The sequence below is a fragment of the Eretmochelys imbricata genome, chromosome 5 (assembly GCF_965152235.1).
Source record: "Eretmochelys imbricata isolate rEreImb1 chromosome 5, rEreImb1.hap1, whole genome shotgun sequence".
In the NCBI taxonomy this organism is placed as follows: Eukaryota; Metazoa; Chordata; order Testudines; family Cheloniidae; genus Eretmochelys; species Eretmochelys imbricata.
Genome location: NC_135576.1, coordinates 121,366,286 through 121,385,143, shown reverse-complemented (window position 1 = coordinate 121,385,143; position 18,858 = coordinate 121,366,286). Strand labels below are relative to the sequence as shown.

General features: G+C 44.0%; 1 protein-coding gene across 2 annotated transcripts in view; it reads left to right on the top strand.

Annotated features, from left to right (window-relative positions):
* Positions 1-18,116, top strand: part of LOC144264705 (PALM2-AKAP2 fusion protein-like) — a 31,027-nt gene extending 12,911 nt beyond the window's left edge. The window contains exons 2-4 of one of the 2 annotated variants that reach the window (XM_077816490.1): positions 3,302-3,480; positions 7,021-7,059; positions 18,024-18,116. In XM_077816490.1, coding sequence (XP_077672616.1) covers positions 3,302-3,480; positions 7,021-7,059; positions 18,024-18,116 — 311 coding nt within the window. The remainder of the gene's footprint in view (positions 1-3,301; positions 3,481-7,020; positions 7,060-18,023) is intronic. The other variant, XM_077816489.1, reaches the window with a different exon arrangement.
* Positions 18,117-18,858: the final 742 nt, after the last annotated feature.

The following is an 18,858-nucleotide window of genomic DNA, read 5'->3' as shown; positions in this document are numbered from 1 at the left end:
CTGCCCAGAGACTGAAATGAGAGGGGGAGAGAAATCATTTTCCAGTAACTTCCTTCAGTTCCAGGAATCTGGGGGTCAGCCATCATCACAGCCACCGCTGAACCGCAGCATATTTTCCTGTTGACAAGACCAAGAAACATAACTCTGAAGAGAGGGGTTTATCATGGTTGCTCTCTGCCCTTTCTTGATGGCCTTCCAAAGGAGGCATTATGGGTTTTCGGGAATACAATATATATTCAAAGGGAGATATGTCAAGGCTGCAATTTGGATAGCAATTTTGCATGCACCCTGAGTGCTTGATCCCATTTCCCTTGAAGGCAGTGGGAGTTCTGCCATGGGAGCAGGAGCAAGCTCATAACCTTTAACTCCCAGTCTCTTCATTGGCTCACCCGTGTTTCTTGTCTGGGAGCAAGATTCCTGTCCATTTTACTTTGCAGCCTTTACACAAGAACTGAACATGTCACGCGAGTGCTAGCTGGCAACCCAGGCCCATGTGTCAGCAAATACCTTTGTTCTGGTTTGTTATTGTCGGGTCACAAGCAGTGCACACTTTCTGGATTTCTTGGATTGCTTTTTAAAAAGACTGGAAAAGCTACTGTGTGACCTTGGCAAGTCTCTGCACCTCTTTGTCTCAATCTCCCCATCTAGAATACGGGAATAATGATGATACTGCAGTGAAATGTACATGTAACAGTACACTTTCCTGGACGGACTCCTACTGGCAATATAGGAATTTATTATTTGTATTATCGTAGCACCTTGGAGCCCTGGTAATGGACCAGGACCCCATTGTGCTAGGTGCTGTACAAACACAGAACAAAAAGACTGTCCCTGCCCCAAAGAGCTTACCATGTAAGAATAAAATAAGAGACAGCAGATGAATGCAGACAACATTCTGCAAGGAAACAAATAGACAGTGGTAACAGCAGACCAGCGGCCTAACTGTTGTCAAGATTTGTGTAGGCATCACTGCAAAGGAGAGTTTTAAGGAGGGATTTGAAGGAGAAAACTGAAGTGGCTTTGCGGATGTTTATGGAGGGCTCCTTGCAAGGGAGGGGCAGGCCCACCTGGATGGGGAATACCTGGAGATGTTTCTTTTGTTTAATTCTGATCAGATCCCCAAAGCCTCCACCTTGCAGGGTTTTCCAGCAGGCGGAGAGATTGAGATTGTTTGGGGGTGGAAGGAGCCGCTTTCAGTTATGAGCATTTTGTAGAGCTCTGAGGGTTTGCTAAGGTGATGGCGTGTTTATGCCTGATGGAGAAATCACAAAAGGCCTTGTTGGGAACACTGAGGGCCTGATTCATCCCTGCAGAACACGTGTGTGCCCAAGAGACTTACACCAGCATTCAAATGCAATGGGGAAATCAAGCCCTGAACCTTTAACTTTTAACACAGACCCGATTTTCCATTAGTTCCGTCAGTTGTTGAGAGTTGCTTTTATTCTCTTCTTTTGGACAGCCCTAGCCCTAGCCCTAGCTAACACATACTGTTGTACCAGAGAGTGCAGCACCCACAGGGCCTCATGCTGAGCTCTGTTATGTTGGGACAAATCCGTGATGTCTGTGGAGTTACTCAAGATGAGACTCTGATCCCGTGGCATAGAAAATCCCACAACCCTCAGAGACCCTTTGCCATTTCTAGGGACATTCCAGTAGGTTTGGGGGTGGAGTTTCCAGATGATTCTCAGTATTTGTAAATTTAAGCCAGACTTGTAACATTTTATCTATCAATGTTGTTGGGTTTTTCCACCTTGGGTCAGAAATGAAACAAGCCCAGCAAGGGGATTTCTTGTTAAAGGTGTCTGTGGGCTTTGCTCAGAGTTCACTTCTTTCTTTAAAAAGAAAGCCTATAGATTCTAAACAGCATGCATTGATTTGCTGTGTGGGACCTCTGGTGGCCGCAGCTTTCCATGACTTGTTCTGTGAGTTACTCGCTTTTTGATTTGTCTCAGCAAAGGAACAACTGAAAATCCATTCGCAGTCCTTCTAATTAACCCCATTTGTTTCTGTGTGTGGTTTTGTTTTAAAGAGCCTCCGCATCTAGGGGAAAGTTAGTGTGACTTTGTTTCTACATTTCCTTTTCCCACTGTAGCTGATTATATTTAGATTTAAACAGAAGAATTCTCCTTTATTTGTTTTGCTTCCTGTAAAAGGGGCCTCCCTCTTCTTGTGCCCTGAAGTCCTTATTTCCAAGCTCTTCAGTTTCCTCGCCTGAGGCTTGCAGTCATGGTCCTCGTCCTTTCAGATGAGAAAGGCTAGACAGTGCTTCCTCCAAGCCTGTTGACACTACCCTTCAATCAGCCAGAGGAGTCGCTGCCTGGTGACATAAGATACAACCTCTCTTCCCAGGAGACCTCCCAGCATCTGCCAGCCTGGAGAATGAAAGCCTCAGGTCCGCAGCTGAATCAGGGGGAAAGGGGTGGGGGGTGTCTCACAGTATACAGAGCAGTTGCAATAGTCTCCTTGTATGATCAGTCTTCCCCATGTGCCTGCTTTGTACACAGTTCTCCAGCTAGGGTAGTTAAGTCACGAGCATGTTGCCTAGTGAGCAAGCGGTCCTGTCAGAACTACAGCCTGAATTCATCCTGGCTCCCAGTCTTTTCATCTAACCAGTGGACATGGGGTTCACAAATTCTTCCATTGCCTGGATTACATCTTAATTGAGAGTGTGTTTCACAGATCACCTTCCCCTCCCACTCACAGTCCCATGGTTGCATGGGAAAGAAATACTAGGAAATATATCTAAGGTATTTTTATCTCTTTTCATGCAATTTAGCAGCTGGAAACAAGAAGGAGCCAGAACCATGTAACTGGACAGCCCTTGTGCTCCGTGGAACACAGTTTGGGACCCTCTGCACTGTGACACTGTGCAGTTTTTTGAGTGTCTGATTCAATAAAAACAAGTCCAGCAATTTCCATAAGCTTTCACGTATGTCCAGAGCACAGAAATGAGACATTGGGGTCGGGGGGAGAGGGGTGATTCTAGTAATGAGCAGTGGTAGGGTAGATATGTATATATGTCACTTGACAGCTTTGCTAGATGTTATGAAATAAGATCACTTAAATGTTTGTGCAAGTCTGGTCCGGGAGGGGGAAAAGGAGGAACTTGAAATTCACTTTGGCCGTGTTTGTTTCGATACATTATTTTATAGACTACGTTTCAGAATTTCTCTCTGTTCAGTCCACACTGGATATATTGCTCCAACTCGTTCCTTTGCAACGCGTTCCCCCTTTGTGTCTTCAGTTGGAAACTACTTGGGAATCTGTCCATTTAGAAAGGGGTCCCTTCCTGTCGTTTCAGGGAAGATAGAGAAGATCAGGCCTCCTCCATCCCCGACAACAGAAGGTCCCCTCTCCCAGTCTGACTTACTGCCTGACGAGGCTGCAGGATCCCAGAGGCCCAAGAATTTGATGCAGACCCTCATGGAGGATTATGAAACACACAAAACTAAGAGGCGTGAGAGGATGGATGACAGCAGTGTAAGTACACTCTTCCCTTCCCCTCTTCAGTGTGTGTTTCACTACAGGCAGATTGCTGGGGTTGATAGGACAACATCTGGCCTCTTAAAGATCAAGTGTTCCGTTGACAGTGACTCGCTGAGTGCCTTAAAGATGTTTAAAAAATTTTTAAAAAACAAAACACTCCAGTATCAGTTTATCTGAAGGGGGGGAAATCAATACATCATAGTGGCAATCCTATAATAATAAACTATGCCTGGTTGCCCTCTGTGATCACAGGTGAATTCACTGTTCACTGAAAGCCTGCAGTGAACTACATAACTGCAGTATGAGCCTTATTGCTCATATTGGTGCACTACAAGTATTCACCCAGCACTCATTAGACTCCCAAAGTCCTATCCCAGTACACTCTGGGTTCAGTGTAAGACCTAGGATGGATTTCCTGAGGACAATATCCTCTTGGGTTGCTCCAGGATCTGGTTAGGAACTTGTGGAATGGGATCCTGGACTTACAGTGGACGGAATGCTGTTTCCCATTGAGTCTGGTCTGTTCTTTCCTACAAGCAGAAAGGGGAAATGGACAAAACTTCTGCTCTGAGTTCTTCATGTAGGTACCTTCAAGCTTTTGAACTGCTAACATTAATGTTCAGATGGTCATCAGAGTAGGGAAATGGATATGAATTTCACAGCTAATGACTGTCAGATGCTACAGTAAGCAAACTGTTCTCCCATCATTACACTGGGACTTTAAAAGGTGACTGTTGTGAGTATAAATGCTGTGTGCATCGGACAGACGGGTAGTATAAACCCTTACATGTATATGATTATTGTTAGTGGTTACTATTGGCCATTGTTGTTTTTTATTTGCTCTAGCATCCACAATGTGCCAGACTCTTTCAAAACACTTAAGAAAAACAATCCCAATCCAAGTAGTTCATAGTCGAAGGAAACCACTTTCTAAGCACTTCCGCTAGAGGTACAACCCTGTTAAGACTATAGTCTTTAAAGTTTACACTGAGAACAGTAGCCCACAGAATATGCTGAGTTTTAATCTTTGGTGTTTAACATTATATCAACAGTGTATGAGACTTCAGACTAGAAACTGTGAAATGTAAAAGGATCCCACTCCATGTTTGGTTGTAAGTTAATGCAAAGTAGAAGAGTGGGTTTGAAATGCAGACAGATGTTAGGGTCTGAGCCTGCTCCCACTGAAGTCAATGATAAAACTGCCATTGATTTCTATGAAGCAGGATCAAGCCCGTAAGCAGGCTTCCCCTGTAGGAAGCGAGCGTATTCTCAGCTCACCTGCTTCCGTGGACTTCATCTGACACAAGAAACTTTGCTAACTTGGCTTGTTGCCTTTCTACAGTGAGGACGTGTCTCAAGAATGAGTTACTCACCAGTGTCCTCTGCCTCTTTCAGAAGAGGTGACTGTCCAGTGGGCTGGATCCCCCTGGGTGCAAGTGGATAGTTTTCATTAGGTGGTGTTAGGATTTCCCCCTTGTGTATATTGCTACGCTAGTGCCTGTTGAATGATGCTATCAGACCTTTCATTCAAGAGATTTGGGACCTCATTCTTCTCTCACTTTCTCTGGGTATAAACCAGGAGTAACTTCATTTAAGTTAGTGAAGTAAAACCAGCATAAGGGAGAGGAGAATCAGTCCTTACGTGGCCTTAATAACTTCGGAGTTTGTTTCCATCAGCCTTTTTGCTTTAGATCTTGGAATTGTTCAGAAGTTGCTTTGCTAAGAGATAAAGACGGACTGCACGCTCAGCATACCCTTTTCCTTGTAGCACTGATGAGTGCAGGTGACTTACCAAGCAATGGCTTGTGACTGGAGTTCTTTGTTGCAGTCATTACATTGTTCCCTGCTGTATCTGGTTCATCATGTAGCTGCTGCTCTCGTAGAGATGTCATTATGCTGAGGGCCAGACTCTCTGTTCAGTTACACCAGTGCATCTCCATTGAAGTCAGTGGGGCTGTGCGGGTGCCTTCTCGAAAAGAAGTTGGCCAAGATTGTTTGTCTGTGTTTGAAATGCGCTTCTGTGTCTTGACTGAGAACTTTGTTCCAAATGAAGAGCATCACGCCATAGAAACAGAACTCTGGGTATCATGGCAGCTCAGTGATGATAACACTATTAAAAGCCTCTGATAATTAGAATGTTTACTGCCATACAATTAGCATCATCAAACAAATTGTGCACCAGATCCTCCACTGGGATAAATTGACGTAGCTCCATTGAAGTTAAAGGAGCTACACCGATTGACCCCCCCACTAAAAGTCTGGCTCAGTTTTATTTTCGTTTTCATGTTCTGGAAGCTCATCTGGAGCCGAATTTTTTTTTTTTAAATGTATTTATGTTCCCCTTTCTGCTTGTCTAAAATCCTATCATAGGGCTCTGTTTGTAAGACCAGAATGAGCCTCCCCTAAACAGCTGGAATGTTTTTTTTCTCCTCCCTATATTTTCCTTTTCCCTTGTGTAAACTACTTCTGAAGGGGGGGAATAAGAAATTACAAGATAAAGATGTAGCTTTGCCATGCTAAGCTTGCAATCCTTAGTTAGAGACCATATTTTATGTGCCAGGCTAAGCAATAATTATTTAAACAACCACTAGTTCTGATTTGTCAGCAGAGGCCTTTAAAATGCAGTTTCAGGCAAAAGAAAGTAATCTCTGGATCTAATTACATACGAGAGCAAATAACTGAACCATTTTCAAGTGTCCACAATATACTGAAAAAGCATAATTAACAGGCAAACAGGCAGCTGCCATTTTGAAAATCTGATCGTGTAGAGCAGGCCTCTGGCTCGGCTCACCATGTGAATACAAGGAAAATGAGAGACTTTCTAACTGGTTGGAAGATAAGTTCTTTTGGGTCAAATGCTCTTTTCTGCTGGCTAACACAGAAGGGAGCAAAGCTGAACAGACTCCAGTCCCAGTCCTACAAATGCTAACATATGGAGTAGCCACCCTCAGATTTAGATGGGACTATTTGTGTGCTTAAAATGGAACACATGCATAAATCCTGCAGCACGTAATAAATAACAGGAAAGTTGGTGTTTGCAGGATCAGGGCGTTGGGTGCGCCCTGCTCCAGTGACACAAGAAGGCGCTTTGTTTTGCTCTAATTTCAGTGCGCTGTTCCTCAACATGGCAGCTCCTGTAGGCATTGTCAGCTTTTGTGCTTCATAGTCTGCTTTGCCAATGGCCAAATCCAGTGTATTTGCCATTTGAAAGACTTCGCTGCATAAGGGGAGAAAACGTTATTCTCTTTCTCTAGCTGTGTCTTCCAAAGAAGAAGCCACTGGGCGGGAGACGATGGGAAGAGGGTACCTGATTCTCTGCCAAGCAGCAAGACTGAAATAGTTTGACCAGTAAGAGTAAACGTGATGGCAACTGGCTAAGCAACTTCATTTAAAAACAAATACATTAAAAAACTAACCTTTTAAACAGGTCCAAACTGCTTCAAGTTCTGGTTCCAGTTTTTTTGTTTTGTTTTTTGTTTCCAACTTCAACACGTCTGTCCAATGTACTAATGCTGGTCTTTTCCTTTCCACCAGTACACCTCTAAATTACTGTCTAACAAGGTTACTTCCGAGGTACTTTTCAACTGCTTATCTTTGCTTTCTCTTGCATGGTCATTCCAAATGCACGTTGTTTCAGTTTGCATTTCCATGCTACGTGTCAGTGCTGTTTCACATCAAAATAGGGGTGAGGATGTGTATGGGGGTGTGACCGGGGCCCCAGGGGAGCCAACTGAGGTCACTCAATTGGGGTGAACTGCAAAGAATGGGGCAGACAATCCCAAAAGCTGGTAGATATTCCAATACTTAGATTTACCAAGCCAGCACAAAACAGCTTCTGTAATACTTCACTGGTTACCCAGAAGCCAACAACAGAGTTCCCTTAAAGTAACCCAGCCTCAGGCCTCCACCCAGATACCCAAGTCAAGTATGATGAAGATTACTGAAAATATTATTCATCATAAAAAGTTCTACCAAAGTTCTACCAATCCCAGAGGATCAGACACATTACCTGCCAGGTTAATGAATATTCCAGATCTTACCCACATACACGTTACAGCCAATTCTTATAAACTAAACTAAAATGTATTAGAAAAGAGAGAGAGAGCATTGGTTAAAAGATCAGTATACACATGAGTACAGTTCTGAGATTCAAATTCATAGCAGAGATGGTGAGCTTTGTAGTTGCAAAGAGTTCTTTCAGAATTGAGTCCACAGGATATAGTCCAATGTTTGTATTCAGGGTGGTCCAGTCAGCACTGGGATCTCAGTCCTTACGACTTAGGCTTCCCCTGCATGAAGCCTCAAGCAGATCCGAGATGACAGGACCAGGATCCAAGTCCTTTTTATAGAGTCTCAGGCCTTCTTGTGACAGCTCGGAGTCCCTCTACGAGGAATAGACACTCATTTCCTAAGCGGTAATTATCCACACAGATCCACGTAAGGCAATTGCCTGTTTTTACACCATTCACAGATGATTGGCTATACATTTCAAAGAGAGATGAATACAGGGATATCCTAGGTTTGCAGTTCATTTAAATGTAAAGAATTTCTTTTGATCTCTGCATTAACAGAAAACAGCATAGACAGAGACTGTTGATTACATTAAGAAAAGGAGTACTTGTGGCACTTGTGAGTACTTGTGTACTCCTTTTCTTTTTGCGAATACAGACTAACATGGCTGTTACTCTGAAACCTGTTGATTACATTGTTGATCTCTACCCATATGTATGTAAATACACAAAAACACAAACATTGTCTCCCCATATGTTTTTAAGGGTTGAATTTGAATCATTCATCCTGCAGGATGCTTAACCCTTTCTGGTCATGTGTCACAGGGGGATAGTCTCTCTTATCCATCATCAAAACTTTTTTTCCTTATCCTTGGATTCTAATTACAATTTTTGGAGTGATGAAGATTGTGATTAGAGGGAAGGCACCAAACCAAAACCCGGGATGGGAACTTTCCTGAGCGTTGGGCAAGTTAGCATCCAGATTCAGATCTGACCTTCCCAGATGAAACCCTCTGTAATGGGTAAATATAAAACCTCGGATCCAAACATCCCCAACCTTTGAGGAGTTATGGACCCAGATCCAAATATTATGATTCCTGCGCATCTCTAGTGATAGTGTCTTCAATAATATCTACATTTGTACAAAGGATAAACACACTGACCTCTCCCTCTTTGACAGCATAGCTTCAAATCCCAATTCCAAGTCACAAAGGAGTTTGGTGACTTCATCCGTGGCCGCATCCATGTCCCTCTACTGGGTAGTTTGTTCCACATCACAATGTGACCATTCCCAGCGTGGAAGTTTGCACTGTTGACAGCCAAGAGACCCAAGGCTGCAGAAGCAGGGGCATTTTAAGTCAGGATTGAAGTGTATTGACAGAGCCCTTGAAGGGATGCTTGCACAGCCCTTACCTGCGCAAAGCTCTTGGTCTGACACGTAGGGCGGGTCTACGCTGTAAATGTACGTCGGCATAACTACGTCTCTCAGGAGCGTGAAAAATTCCCAACCCTGAGAGAGACAGCTATGCCGACCTAACCCCCCGCCCAGGGTAGACAGCACAGAGGACTCCCCCACCCCACACACACACTCTCCTTCTCCTTTTGGGTGTCATTTATGAACGACCAACATAGTATCTGTGTATACGTGGCCTGTAAGAGGCAGTAAGCTTTAGATTCCCGATTCATGGGCTTCTGGTGGAGATGCCTTTGTGCCTCCCACAGGGAATGGACAGTATTCTGATGGTAAGGTCTAGGGCGGGAGGGAGGAGATAAGTGGGAAAGGAGTGAGAGTTGAAAATGGTTATAGACTAAGGTGAAAATCTGCCATCTGCACTCCCTGTCATTAAACCTCAGCCCTGTGAAATAGCTTTTCAATCTTGGTGTTTTTGGAATGGATTCTCAACTCAGTGCAGAGGTCCTTAGCAACGCAACTCTGATCAGCATTAATTGGAGTCCTGTAACACTGCTGAGCTGTGAATATAGTCTGCTGTGATTTATCTCCTTCAGAATCCTAGGTCGTACATTAAAAGCACACCGGACCTCCTTTTGTTGTTCCACTTTTTAAAAGGACTGCTAATAACTGCATGCTTTCTCACACATGTGCATGTATGGTTATCCTGAAAACTTCCAGTTTTCTCTTGAATGACTACATAACTTTACCAGCTCTAATTCTTAGTGTTCCTTCTACCTACTATACTATAAGGAATACTCTGGTAATGGTTAGTTACAGAGGCAACTGAGAAGTGGTAAGTTTACAGTGCTCACCTTTACAAAATCACCAAATAGCAAGACAGATTAGCTTTGATTGCTGTGGACACTGACCACATTCCAACACACTGCACAGCACCAATAACACATTCTTCTGTTAGGGTTTCCAGATGTAAGTGCGGCTCCCATTGCACTCTGCAGAAGCCCAGTATTTGCATATACTGTAAAAGCAGGATTTAGCACTCAGTTTGTACTGTAAATAAAATATCTTCACGCTTCAGAAAGAGTTTTCTTTATTGGTGCTGTTAGTTGCGTGCCTGTCTGGCCAATACTCCAGCATTTAACTTTCTGTTGGACAGCCGTGGTGAATTTCTCAAGAGCAGCCAACCTGTCTGATGCATTTGTGCTGGCAGTTATGTGTGCATGGTTCACTTGTGCAAAGGTTTTTTTGTGCACGGTCTCTTGTACACACAGCTGGTAGAACTTACACCCTCAGCCTTGATTGGAACTCGGTCTCTGCCCATGAATGGGTGATAAAGCACAAAAATCGCTTTTGCAAGGATTTGCATGGAAAGAGTTCTGCATACACAAATCAAGATGACTTTTGAGAACTTAGCTGGCAGTATCCTCAATATTTATCAGCATTCAGACTTAAAAACAAACAACTGGATGCCATCATCAACTGTTGGCTTTTCACCTCACTTGCCTGTAAGCTGTAAGAAGCTGATGGCATTGAGTGCTAGTCAGTTGATCCATTATTCCAAAGAATGTGGCAAGCTCTAACCACCGGTGAAGAAATATGCTCCTACTTTGTTTTGTAGTTTACAAACTCCTTATGGTTATGGAATTACTCCCATTTGCAAAAGTTCTCTTGAATTCACTTGTACAAATATCGGAGGATGGAGTATAGTTAATCTTCCTAGTCAATTGCAAGTCAATTTAGACGATATGTGGGAAATCCTTTTCCCCATACCAGTCCCTGGGGATTTTGCCATTAACTTCAGGAGAGCCAGGATTTCAGTCTCTCTGCTTGCATGTCATCTTTGAAATCTTTCTGTGTTTAATTCTGTCAGGCTTAGGTCAGCAGCATCAGAGAGAGATTCAGCTCCTTCACATCAATATTGCCTCTGCTATGGAGAGAAATTAACTAGGGTTGCACAATACTAGTCCGTTTCATTTAGTAACAGGTTCTGGAGTGAGATGCAGTGATACTGAATTCTGTCCCTGCTTGCCTTCTTCATCGGCTGGTGCCAGTGACCAAGTATGGGATAATTCACCAGTAAATTTGTTTCTCTCTATCCTCCACTAGGGGGCAGATGGCTAAAACTTGTACCTGCTTCAGTCATTTTTTTTTTATCCTGTTAATCATCCACTTTAAAATAAAACTTGGCATTAAAACAATGTTCTGTAACTCCTAACAAGATCTCCGAGCTGAAACCCCAACATGTGTGTAGTAAGAGAGGTGAAGAACAATGTTCACAGTTCTAAAGCATTCCAAATATTTATTTATATTTGTCTGTCGTTTCAACGTTTCTGCCATCTGAAATCTCTCTGTTTAATGTGACTTTGTGGTCAAATTCATTTTTCCAGACCGAACATACTTTTTACATCAGTTGGCTATTTTCATTAGAACTCTTTCCATTACGAGGTAGCCTTGTCAATTATTCAGTCGAAGCCTGAGAGAAGCACTCCTAGCTTTGTTAATGTTATAATCTTTGTGGAGCCTATGTGCCAATTTTAGAGGCAATTCCAGACAAGTGAGAAAATCCAGAGAGCAGTAACAGCAAAGGAGGTGTCCATTCCCAGTCCTGGTTTTTCAGCATGTGCATTTTACATGCAGGATGCAATTTATCGGGGAGTGAGGCACCTAACTCCTGTAGGGATAATTCTGCTGTCAGCTCCACTAACACAACACCATGCACGAGTGTGGCCAAGCGCAGAGGGCAAGATTCCAATACCTTGACTTGCCCTGATTAGCACCTTACTTCACGAATAGTCCTGCTGACTTAAATCCACTTGCTGGACACTTCAGCATACACCAGTGTCGCCACCCTAAGCCACATAAGTGCAGCACAGGGTATATGGTTCCTTACTGTCCGCTCCAAATTATAGGTCTTTACTACTTGTGCTAAATGAGAATCGCTATGGTCTAACGCTAGGACCCATGCCTATATTTAGAGCTCTGAGCTGTGGACCAGATTCTGATGTCTTTTCTCCAGCGAGAAGTCCATTTACTTCACTCCATTGCTGGACACTTATACAGACACCACAGGTCATCTGTGGCAGTAAATAACTACTCAGTTGAAATAAGAAAAGGAGTACTTGTGGCACCTTAGAGACTAACCAATTTATTTGAGCATAAGCTTTCGTGAGCTACAGCTCACTTCATCGGATGCATTCAATGGAAAATACAGTGGGGAGAATACAGTGTAGCTCACGAAAGCTTATGCTCAAATAAATTGGTTAGTCTCTAAGGTGCCACAAGTCCTCCTTTTCTTTTTGCGAATACAGAGTAACACGGCTGCCACTCTGAAACCTGTCAGTTGGGATGGGTGTTTTGGCCCAGAACTGGGTGTATTATGGGCATTCCACACACAAAAAGGACCTAGCTCAGCCTGTTTTGGGGATTCCTTGTATATTTGACACAGGACTAGTTTGGAGTCCATTTAGCTGTCTATTTCACAGATTTTAATAGAGAAATTGAGCCGTTCCCGATTAGGCCCGCGGCTTCTTACAGTAGAACCTCAGAGTTGCGAACACCTTGGGAATGGGAGGTTGTTCGTAACTCTGAACAAAATATGGTTGTTCTTTCAAAAGTTTACAACAGAATATTGACTTAATACAGCTTTGCAAATTTACTCCCCACTGTCTCCTGCCCCATCCCCTCCCTTCCCTCTTCCCTCTGTCCTATTCCCCTATATCCTTTTCTTCTCTCTGCCCTATCCCATCCTCCTTCCTTCCCCACTGCCTCTTTCCCACCACCCCACCCCCTTCCCTCATTTCTCCTGCCCCCCCTTGCCCTGCCCCACCTCAGGCACTCTCCGTGACAGGATGGTGACCATGCAGGGCACCCAGCACACATAGATGGGGAAGGCGACTGGCACTAGGAACTAGGAGGCGGCATCCAGCTGCAGAGACAGCGGCCACCCTCCCTCACCTGGCAGGAGAAGCAGCTCTGTCCCCCAGAAACGTGCCAGGAGGGGGTGCAGCATGGGAACAACAGATCTCCCCTCCATCCCAGCAGGCCAAGCAGAGCAAGCCCTGGGCAGCTCAGTGCTCGCAGAAATCGGCGGGGCAGTGGCACGTGATCCCATGTGCCCCCCACATGTCTTACCTCTGTTTGGGGTTGCAATGCCCCCCCGCATCTCCCCAAAACTATCTGTGTGCAGTTGACCCATCAGTTTGTAACTCTGGTGTTTGTATCGTCACGGTTCTACTGTATCTGATGAGTGTAATGGCAAATACAGAAGGCATGATTCACCACTGCATTATGCCAATTTTCCACCAATGTAATCCTACTGGTTTCAGGGACAGATGTAAAACTGGAGTGATGTAGTGGTGAATCTGGGCCAGGTTTCTCTTCGGTTTCTCTTCATTGGGAGCTTCCAATGTGGTGGTTAGTTAAAGGGTACGTTAGCTTATGAAAGTCTTATCAAAACTTAACAATAAACTGGTTAGCAGTAAATCTGTTTATTTATAGAGAATAACTCCATGTTCCTCTCTTCCAGAATGTCTTTGATTTATCCTACTCTTCCTTTTTAGCATCCCTTCCTTCTGGCCCATTTCTTCTACTAAAATAATGCGGGGCCAGGTCTTGAAGTCTTTGCTCAGCCTTCCAGCAAAGCTGCCATTGATTTCAGCAGGTCAAATGCTGAGGAGAGCTAATCAATGGAACGGCTGCTCATCAATTTCAAGGCCAGTTGGGACCATTGTGATCATCTCAGCTGAGCTCTGGCATGCCACATTATTCCCCAAAACAATTCCTAGAGCAGATCTTTTAGAAAAACATCCAATCTTGATTTTAAAATGGCCAGTAATGGAGAATCCACCATGACCCTTGGTAAATTGTTTCCATGGTTAAGTACTCTCATGTTAAGAATTTATGCCTTATTTCCAGTATGAATTTGTCTAACTTCAACTTCCAGCCATTGGATCATGTTAGACCTTTCTCTGCTAGATTGAAGAGCCCATTATTAAATATTTGTTCCCCATTTAGATATGTATAGACAGCGCAATCAAATCATCCCTTACCCTTGTCTTTGTTAAACTAAATCAATTAAGCTCTTGACTCTCTCTACATGGTACGTTTTCTGATCCTTTAATCATTCTCGTGGCTCTTCTGTGAACTCTTTCCATTATTTCAACATCCTTCTTGAATTGTGAGCAACAGAACTGGACACAGTATTCCAGCAGCAGTCGCACCAATCCCAACTGTATGGACACTTTTTTCCTATTCAAGAATCCCCTGCTTAGTATCTCAGGATCAAATTAGCCCTTTTCGCCACAGTGTCACAGTGGGAGCTCAAATTCAGCCGATTATCAAATGCCCCCTCCCTCACACCAGATCTTTTTCAGAGTCTGCTTCCCACAATAGAGTCCTGTTTGGCCTACGGTCTTTGTTCCCACACCCATACATTTGCATTTAGCCATATTAAAAGGTATATGGTTTGCCTGCACCCAGTCTACCAAGTGATCCAGATTGCTCTGAATCAGTGACCTGTCCACTTCATTCTTTACCACTCCCCCAATTTTTGTCATCTGCAAACTTTATCAGTGATGATTTTGTTTTCTTCCAGGTCATTGATAAAAATGTTAAGTCACATAAGGTAGAGAATTGATCCTTGTGGGACCCCAGTGGAAACACACCTCTTCGATGACGATACCCCATTTACAATTCATTTTGAGACCTATCAGTTAGCCAGTTTTTAATCCATTTAATGTGTGCCATGACAATTTTATATTCTAGTTTTTTAATCAAAATGTCATGCAGTGCTAAGTCAAATGCTTTACAGAAGTCTAAAGTATAGTACACCAACAGAGACATTAAAGTCATTTGAAGCTGTGGTGCCTTGCACTTCTCATTCTTTGGCCCAATGAGAGTTATGACCAAGTTAAAAACTTAAGTGGAGGCTTTGTGGACCAGCTGATAGACATGATGGTTGTTTGCTACCATGCCTCAATACAGTGTTGATAATTCTTACACAGGGGAAATAAATATCCTGCTTCATCCTCTCCAATGACTAGTCAGTCTCTAATGCTAATTTTGTATAGTTATAGAAATTCTAGTAACAAAGCTGTAGCGGGTAGATGCATTCAGTAGGTTATTGGATCTATGCAAACTTTGGGCCAGATCCTCAGTTGAAGTCATTTACACCAGCTGAGGATTTAGCCCAGTGGTTCTCAAAATTTTGAACTGGTAACCCCTTTCACACAGCAAGCCTCATAGTGCGACCCCCCCCCCCAATAAATTAAAAACACTTTTTAAAATATTTAACACTATTATAAATGCTGGAAGCAAAGTGGGATTTGGGGTGGAGGCTGACAGCTCATGACCCCCCACGTAATAATCTCACAATCCTCTGAGGGGTCACGGCCCCCAGTTTGACAACCCCGATCTAGCCCATAGTATTTGTTCCTGCCAGCCATGTTCTTTGACTGAGAACAGTGTTGACGTATAATAGGTTAGCAGCTTTAAACCAGTGATGAGGAGGGACAAAGGGGACGTAATGGAGGGAAGGATGTTCTCTTTGCTCTCGGGTTTTTGGTAGCTTAAAGCTAACATAGTGCCGATCCAAAGAAGAAATATTAAACCAAAAGGCCAGATCCAGCACTGAAGTCAGTGGAACCATGTTTATTTCACACCAGGTGAGGATCTGGCCCTAGAACACTGGGACTAAAACAAAATCCATCCTGTTTTATGTTAGCCTGAAACTAAGGCCCAAATTGTGCAGTCCTTTCTAAAGCAAAACTCTCCTCTACTGGCAGGGTGGTTTTGCTCAGATAAGGGTCTCCGATTTTTGCCCTGAGTTTGGTGACTTTTGTATTTACTTTTCATATCCTGTTAGAATGTTACTTCTCCTTTACCCTGCACTTCTCTTTAATGCTCACTCCCGTTTTCTCCTGCTTCTGCCGCTGCTCGGCAACGCTCCCCAGTTCTGAAGCTAAGAAAGCACCACTTTGTATTTCCTATTGTGCTGAAGCTAAAAGAGCGACTGTGTTCCTTTGTTCCTTCTGAACAAAGTTATCAAGAAAACCTGGGCAATGGTGCCGCACCCCTTTGAGATCTTGTCCTAGGGCATGGTTTATGCAGTCCGAATCCCTAACACCTCATTTAAACCATTAGTCCCCAGCTTTGTAGCTGCAGCAGGCTCAATAGGCCATTAGTGCCTCTGGGGAGTTTTATTCAAGAAGTGGTGCGGGGGTTTTATTGTGTAAACATATTGGTGGCCGTGTGAGCACCACTTCCCTCTGCTGGATGGAATCAGACCTGCTTCCGTTTGAATGGTCTTGCCTTCTGATGGTTTACAAAGAGGATATAAGTAGCTTTATGCAGATCTTCAGTAATGTAACATTCCAGTAAACCTGGACTGAGCTCTAGGCATGCACAGTTCCTCCCCATCGCTGCCAGGAAAGGAGATATGGCTTCAACTCAATACTGCGTGTGCTGGCTTAGTTTCACCTTGAGTTTGCGGGTTTGTTGATCCACAGGCTCAAAAGAAATTAGAGGGCATGCAAACTACAAGGCACAAACAAAGCTTTGCCAAACCCCTTCTTTCCCCAAACTGCTGAGTGTCCCTGAGCTCTAAATGCAAGTTTGGATCCTAGTGTTAGACCACAGAGAATATTCTCATTTAGCGCAAGTAACAATGATTTGTAGCTGACCGTCAGGAGTTGTAGTCTCCTTACTGCATATATGCAGCCTAGCTGGAAACCCCGACATCTGTGAACGAGTCCGGTCATGGATTGTTACAAGCTGCAAGACCAAGTAACCTCTACTCACCCACCAACCGGCAGCTAGGTTACCTTCAGCTGCTCTTTGTATCTAGAGTCCTCATTCTTACATTCAGATATTCTGATATTTGTAATCAGGATTGGAGCCCTATTGTGCTGGGCTGTCTATAGACATAACATAACACAGTCCCAGCCCCAGAGACCAGATAGTCTGTACAGGGCCAAGACATGCCATAGATGTGTAGAGCACACTGGTGGGGCTGGGGACAACAAGGGTGGCAGTAATAGAAATACAGGGCTGCATGCACTAGCTAACCTGGACACTTTAGAGGTGTCCTAGTTGGTTTGGATTTTTCAACCTAAATCTTTAAACCCCTTGAAAATGTTTCTCATGAGGGATCTGATTGAAAGTCCTTAGAAGTCATTGAGCATCTTTCCATTGATTTCAGTGGGCTTTGGATTGGGTTCAAACTTTAGATCACCCATGAGGTTCTTCTCTGGCATTGGTTAAGCCTGGGAACGTTCTAAAATGTTTGGTGAGATGTGGAAGAGTGGGGACAAACACCATGCGGAAGGAAGGATCTGATGGAGTATGTCTTTTATTCCCCGAGGGGGAAATTCACCCTTGTGCCGGTGGCAAAGACCAGGCCTGTGTATCACATCATCCCTGTTTAGGCATGAGGTGTGTGGTTTTTCACCCAGAGGACTCTGTGTTCTTCCATGCATGTGTTCCAAGCAATGGCTTTTTCATTGATTTTGCTTCAATCCAACCACCACAGCATGCAAGTGTGAAGGATCCTTGTGTCTACAGGTAATGACGCGTTCAAATGATAAACAGTCTGCAAGACAAAGAGCCAGATCCAAAGCCGATTGAAGTCAATGACAAGGCTCCCATTGTCTACAGTGGGCTGGAACTGTGCCTCAGATAAGGTTTATGTATGTGTGTGGTTACCTTGTGCTGTACGTGGTCCCCGCATGAGAGAGTCAAAATGGATCCTTCGTAACCATCCTCCCCCTGCTGGCTGTCACTTGACCTGTCTGCATTGGGATGGGGAGTATGCAGATATCCTGAGTTAGACCTGCAGAGATAGACTTGACTTCTCCACTTCTTACTTAGGCTGCTGTATGAATAGTAGGATTTAAACAGTCCAGCTTGGACTTTATGGGCTATTTGGTGTAACCCTTGCTCACACTGGCAAGCCCTTAGAGACATAAGTAGCCCGGGTTATGCTGCTCATGTGATTGAGTAGTGAGTGTGGACGGCATGATTTAGCTCTATGTGTGCTAGTAAGTATGGGTGGGGAAAGATGGATATTAGAGAGGCGTGGAAGAAGGCAATCAAATGAAGTGGTGTTTTTTCTTTTCCAGGTCCTTGAGGCTACCAGGGTGAATCGCAGGAAGAGTGCCCTGGCATTGCGCTGGGAGGCTGGAATTTATGCCAACCAGGAAGAGAATGAATAATCCCCTTGCAATAAAACGGGTGTTCGGAACCGAGAAACCAAAAGAAAAAGAAAAATAAAGCAGCAGCATTTAATCCTATATTTATTAAAGATACAACAAGCTCACTGATCCACAGAGACAGGATTGCTCCATCTCCAGGCACCATTAGCGAAAGAGAAAAACCCACCCACAAAATCCGCCCCCCTTTCTCCCCCCTCCCCAAAAGAAAGAATGAGAGGATGTTAGGCATGAACTGGGTCAAGGAAGGATGTCGTCGCCGTTGGCAGAAGCAGCAGCAGACCCATTGCAATGGATCCGCATGGGAGGCTGAAGGAGTTGGCAAAAACTCAAGGCAGGGCAAATATATGTGCTTCCTTCTAACTGAATTTCCAGCCCTGCTTTGTATAACGAGAGTTTGGCCCAGAGTAGCCTGGTGTGTCACCAGGCTTCCTTTGGACTTGCCTGCAGCTTCTCCGTCATCCCACCTGCTGCATTAAGAACGTTAATGTTTGGTTTACCCTAGATAGCCATAAAATGCAATGATTTTTTTTTTGCTGTTATTGGGGGACGGAGGGGGGTTGCTGATTCCCCCCCCCCTTTTTTTTTTTCTTAATTTATCATTTAAAAATTGGAGGCTGTTATTGGAAATGTACAATCCATGTTTTGCAGTCAGAATATTTAATAAAGCACCCCATTCGTTGCAAACACAATCTGTCAGTTTAGGAGAGAGGTAGAGGGGAATGCCAAGCCAAACGGATAATCT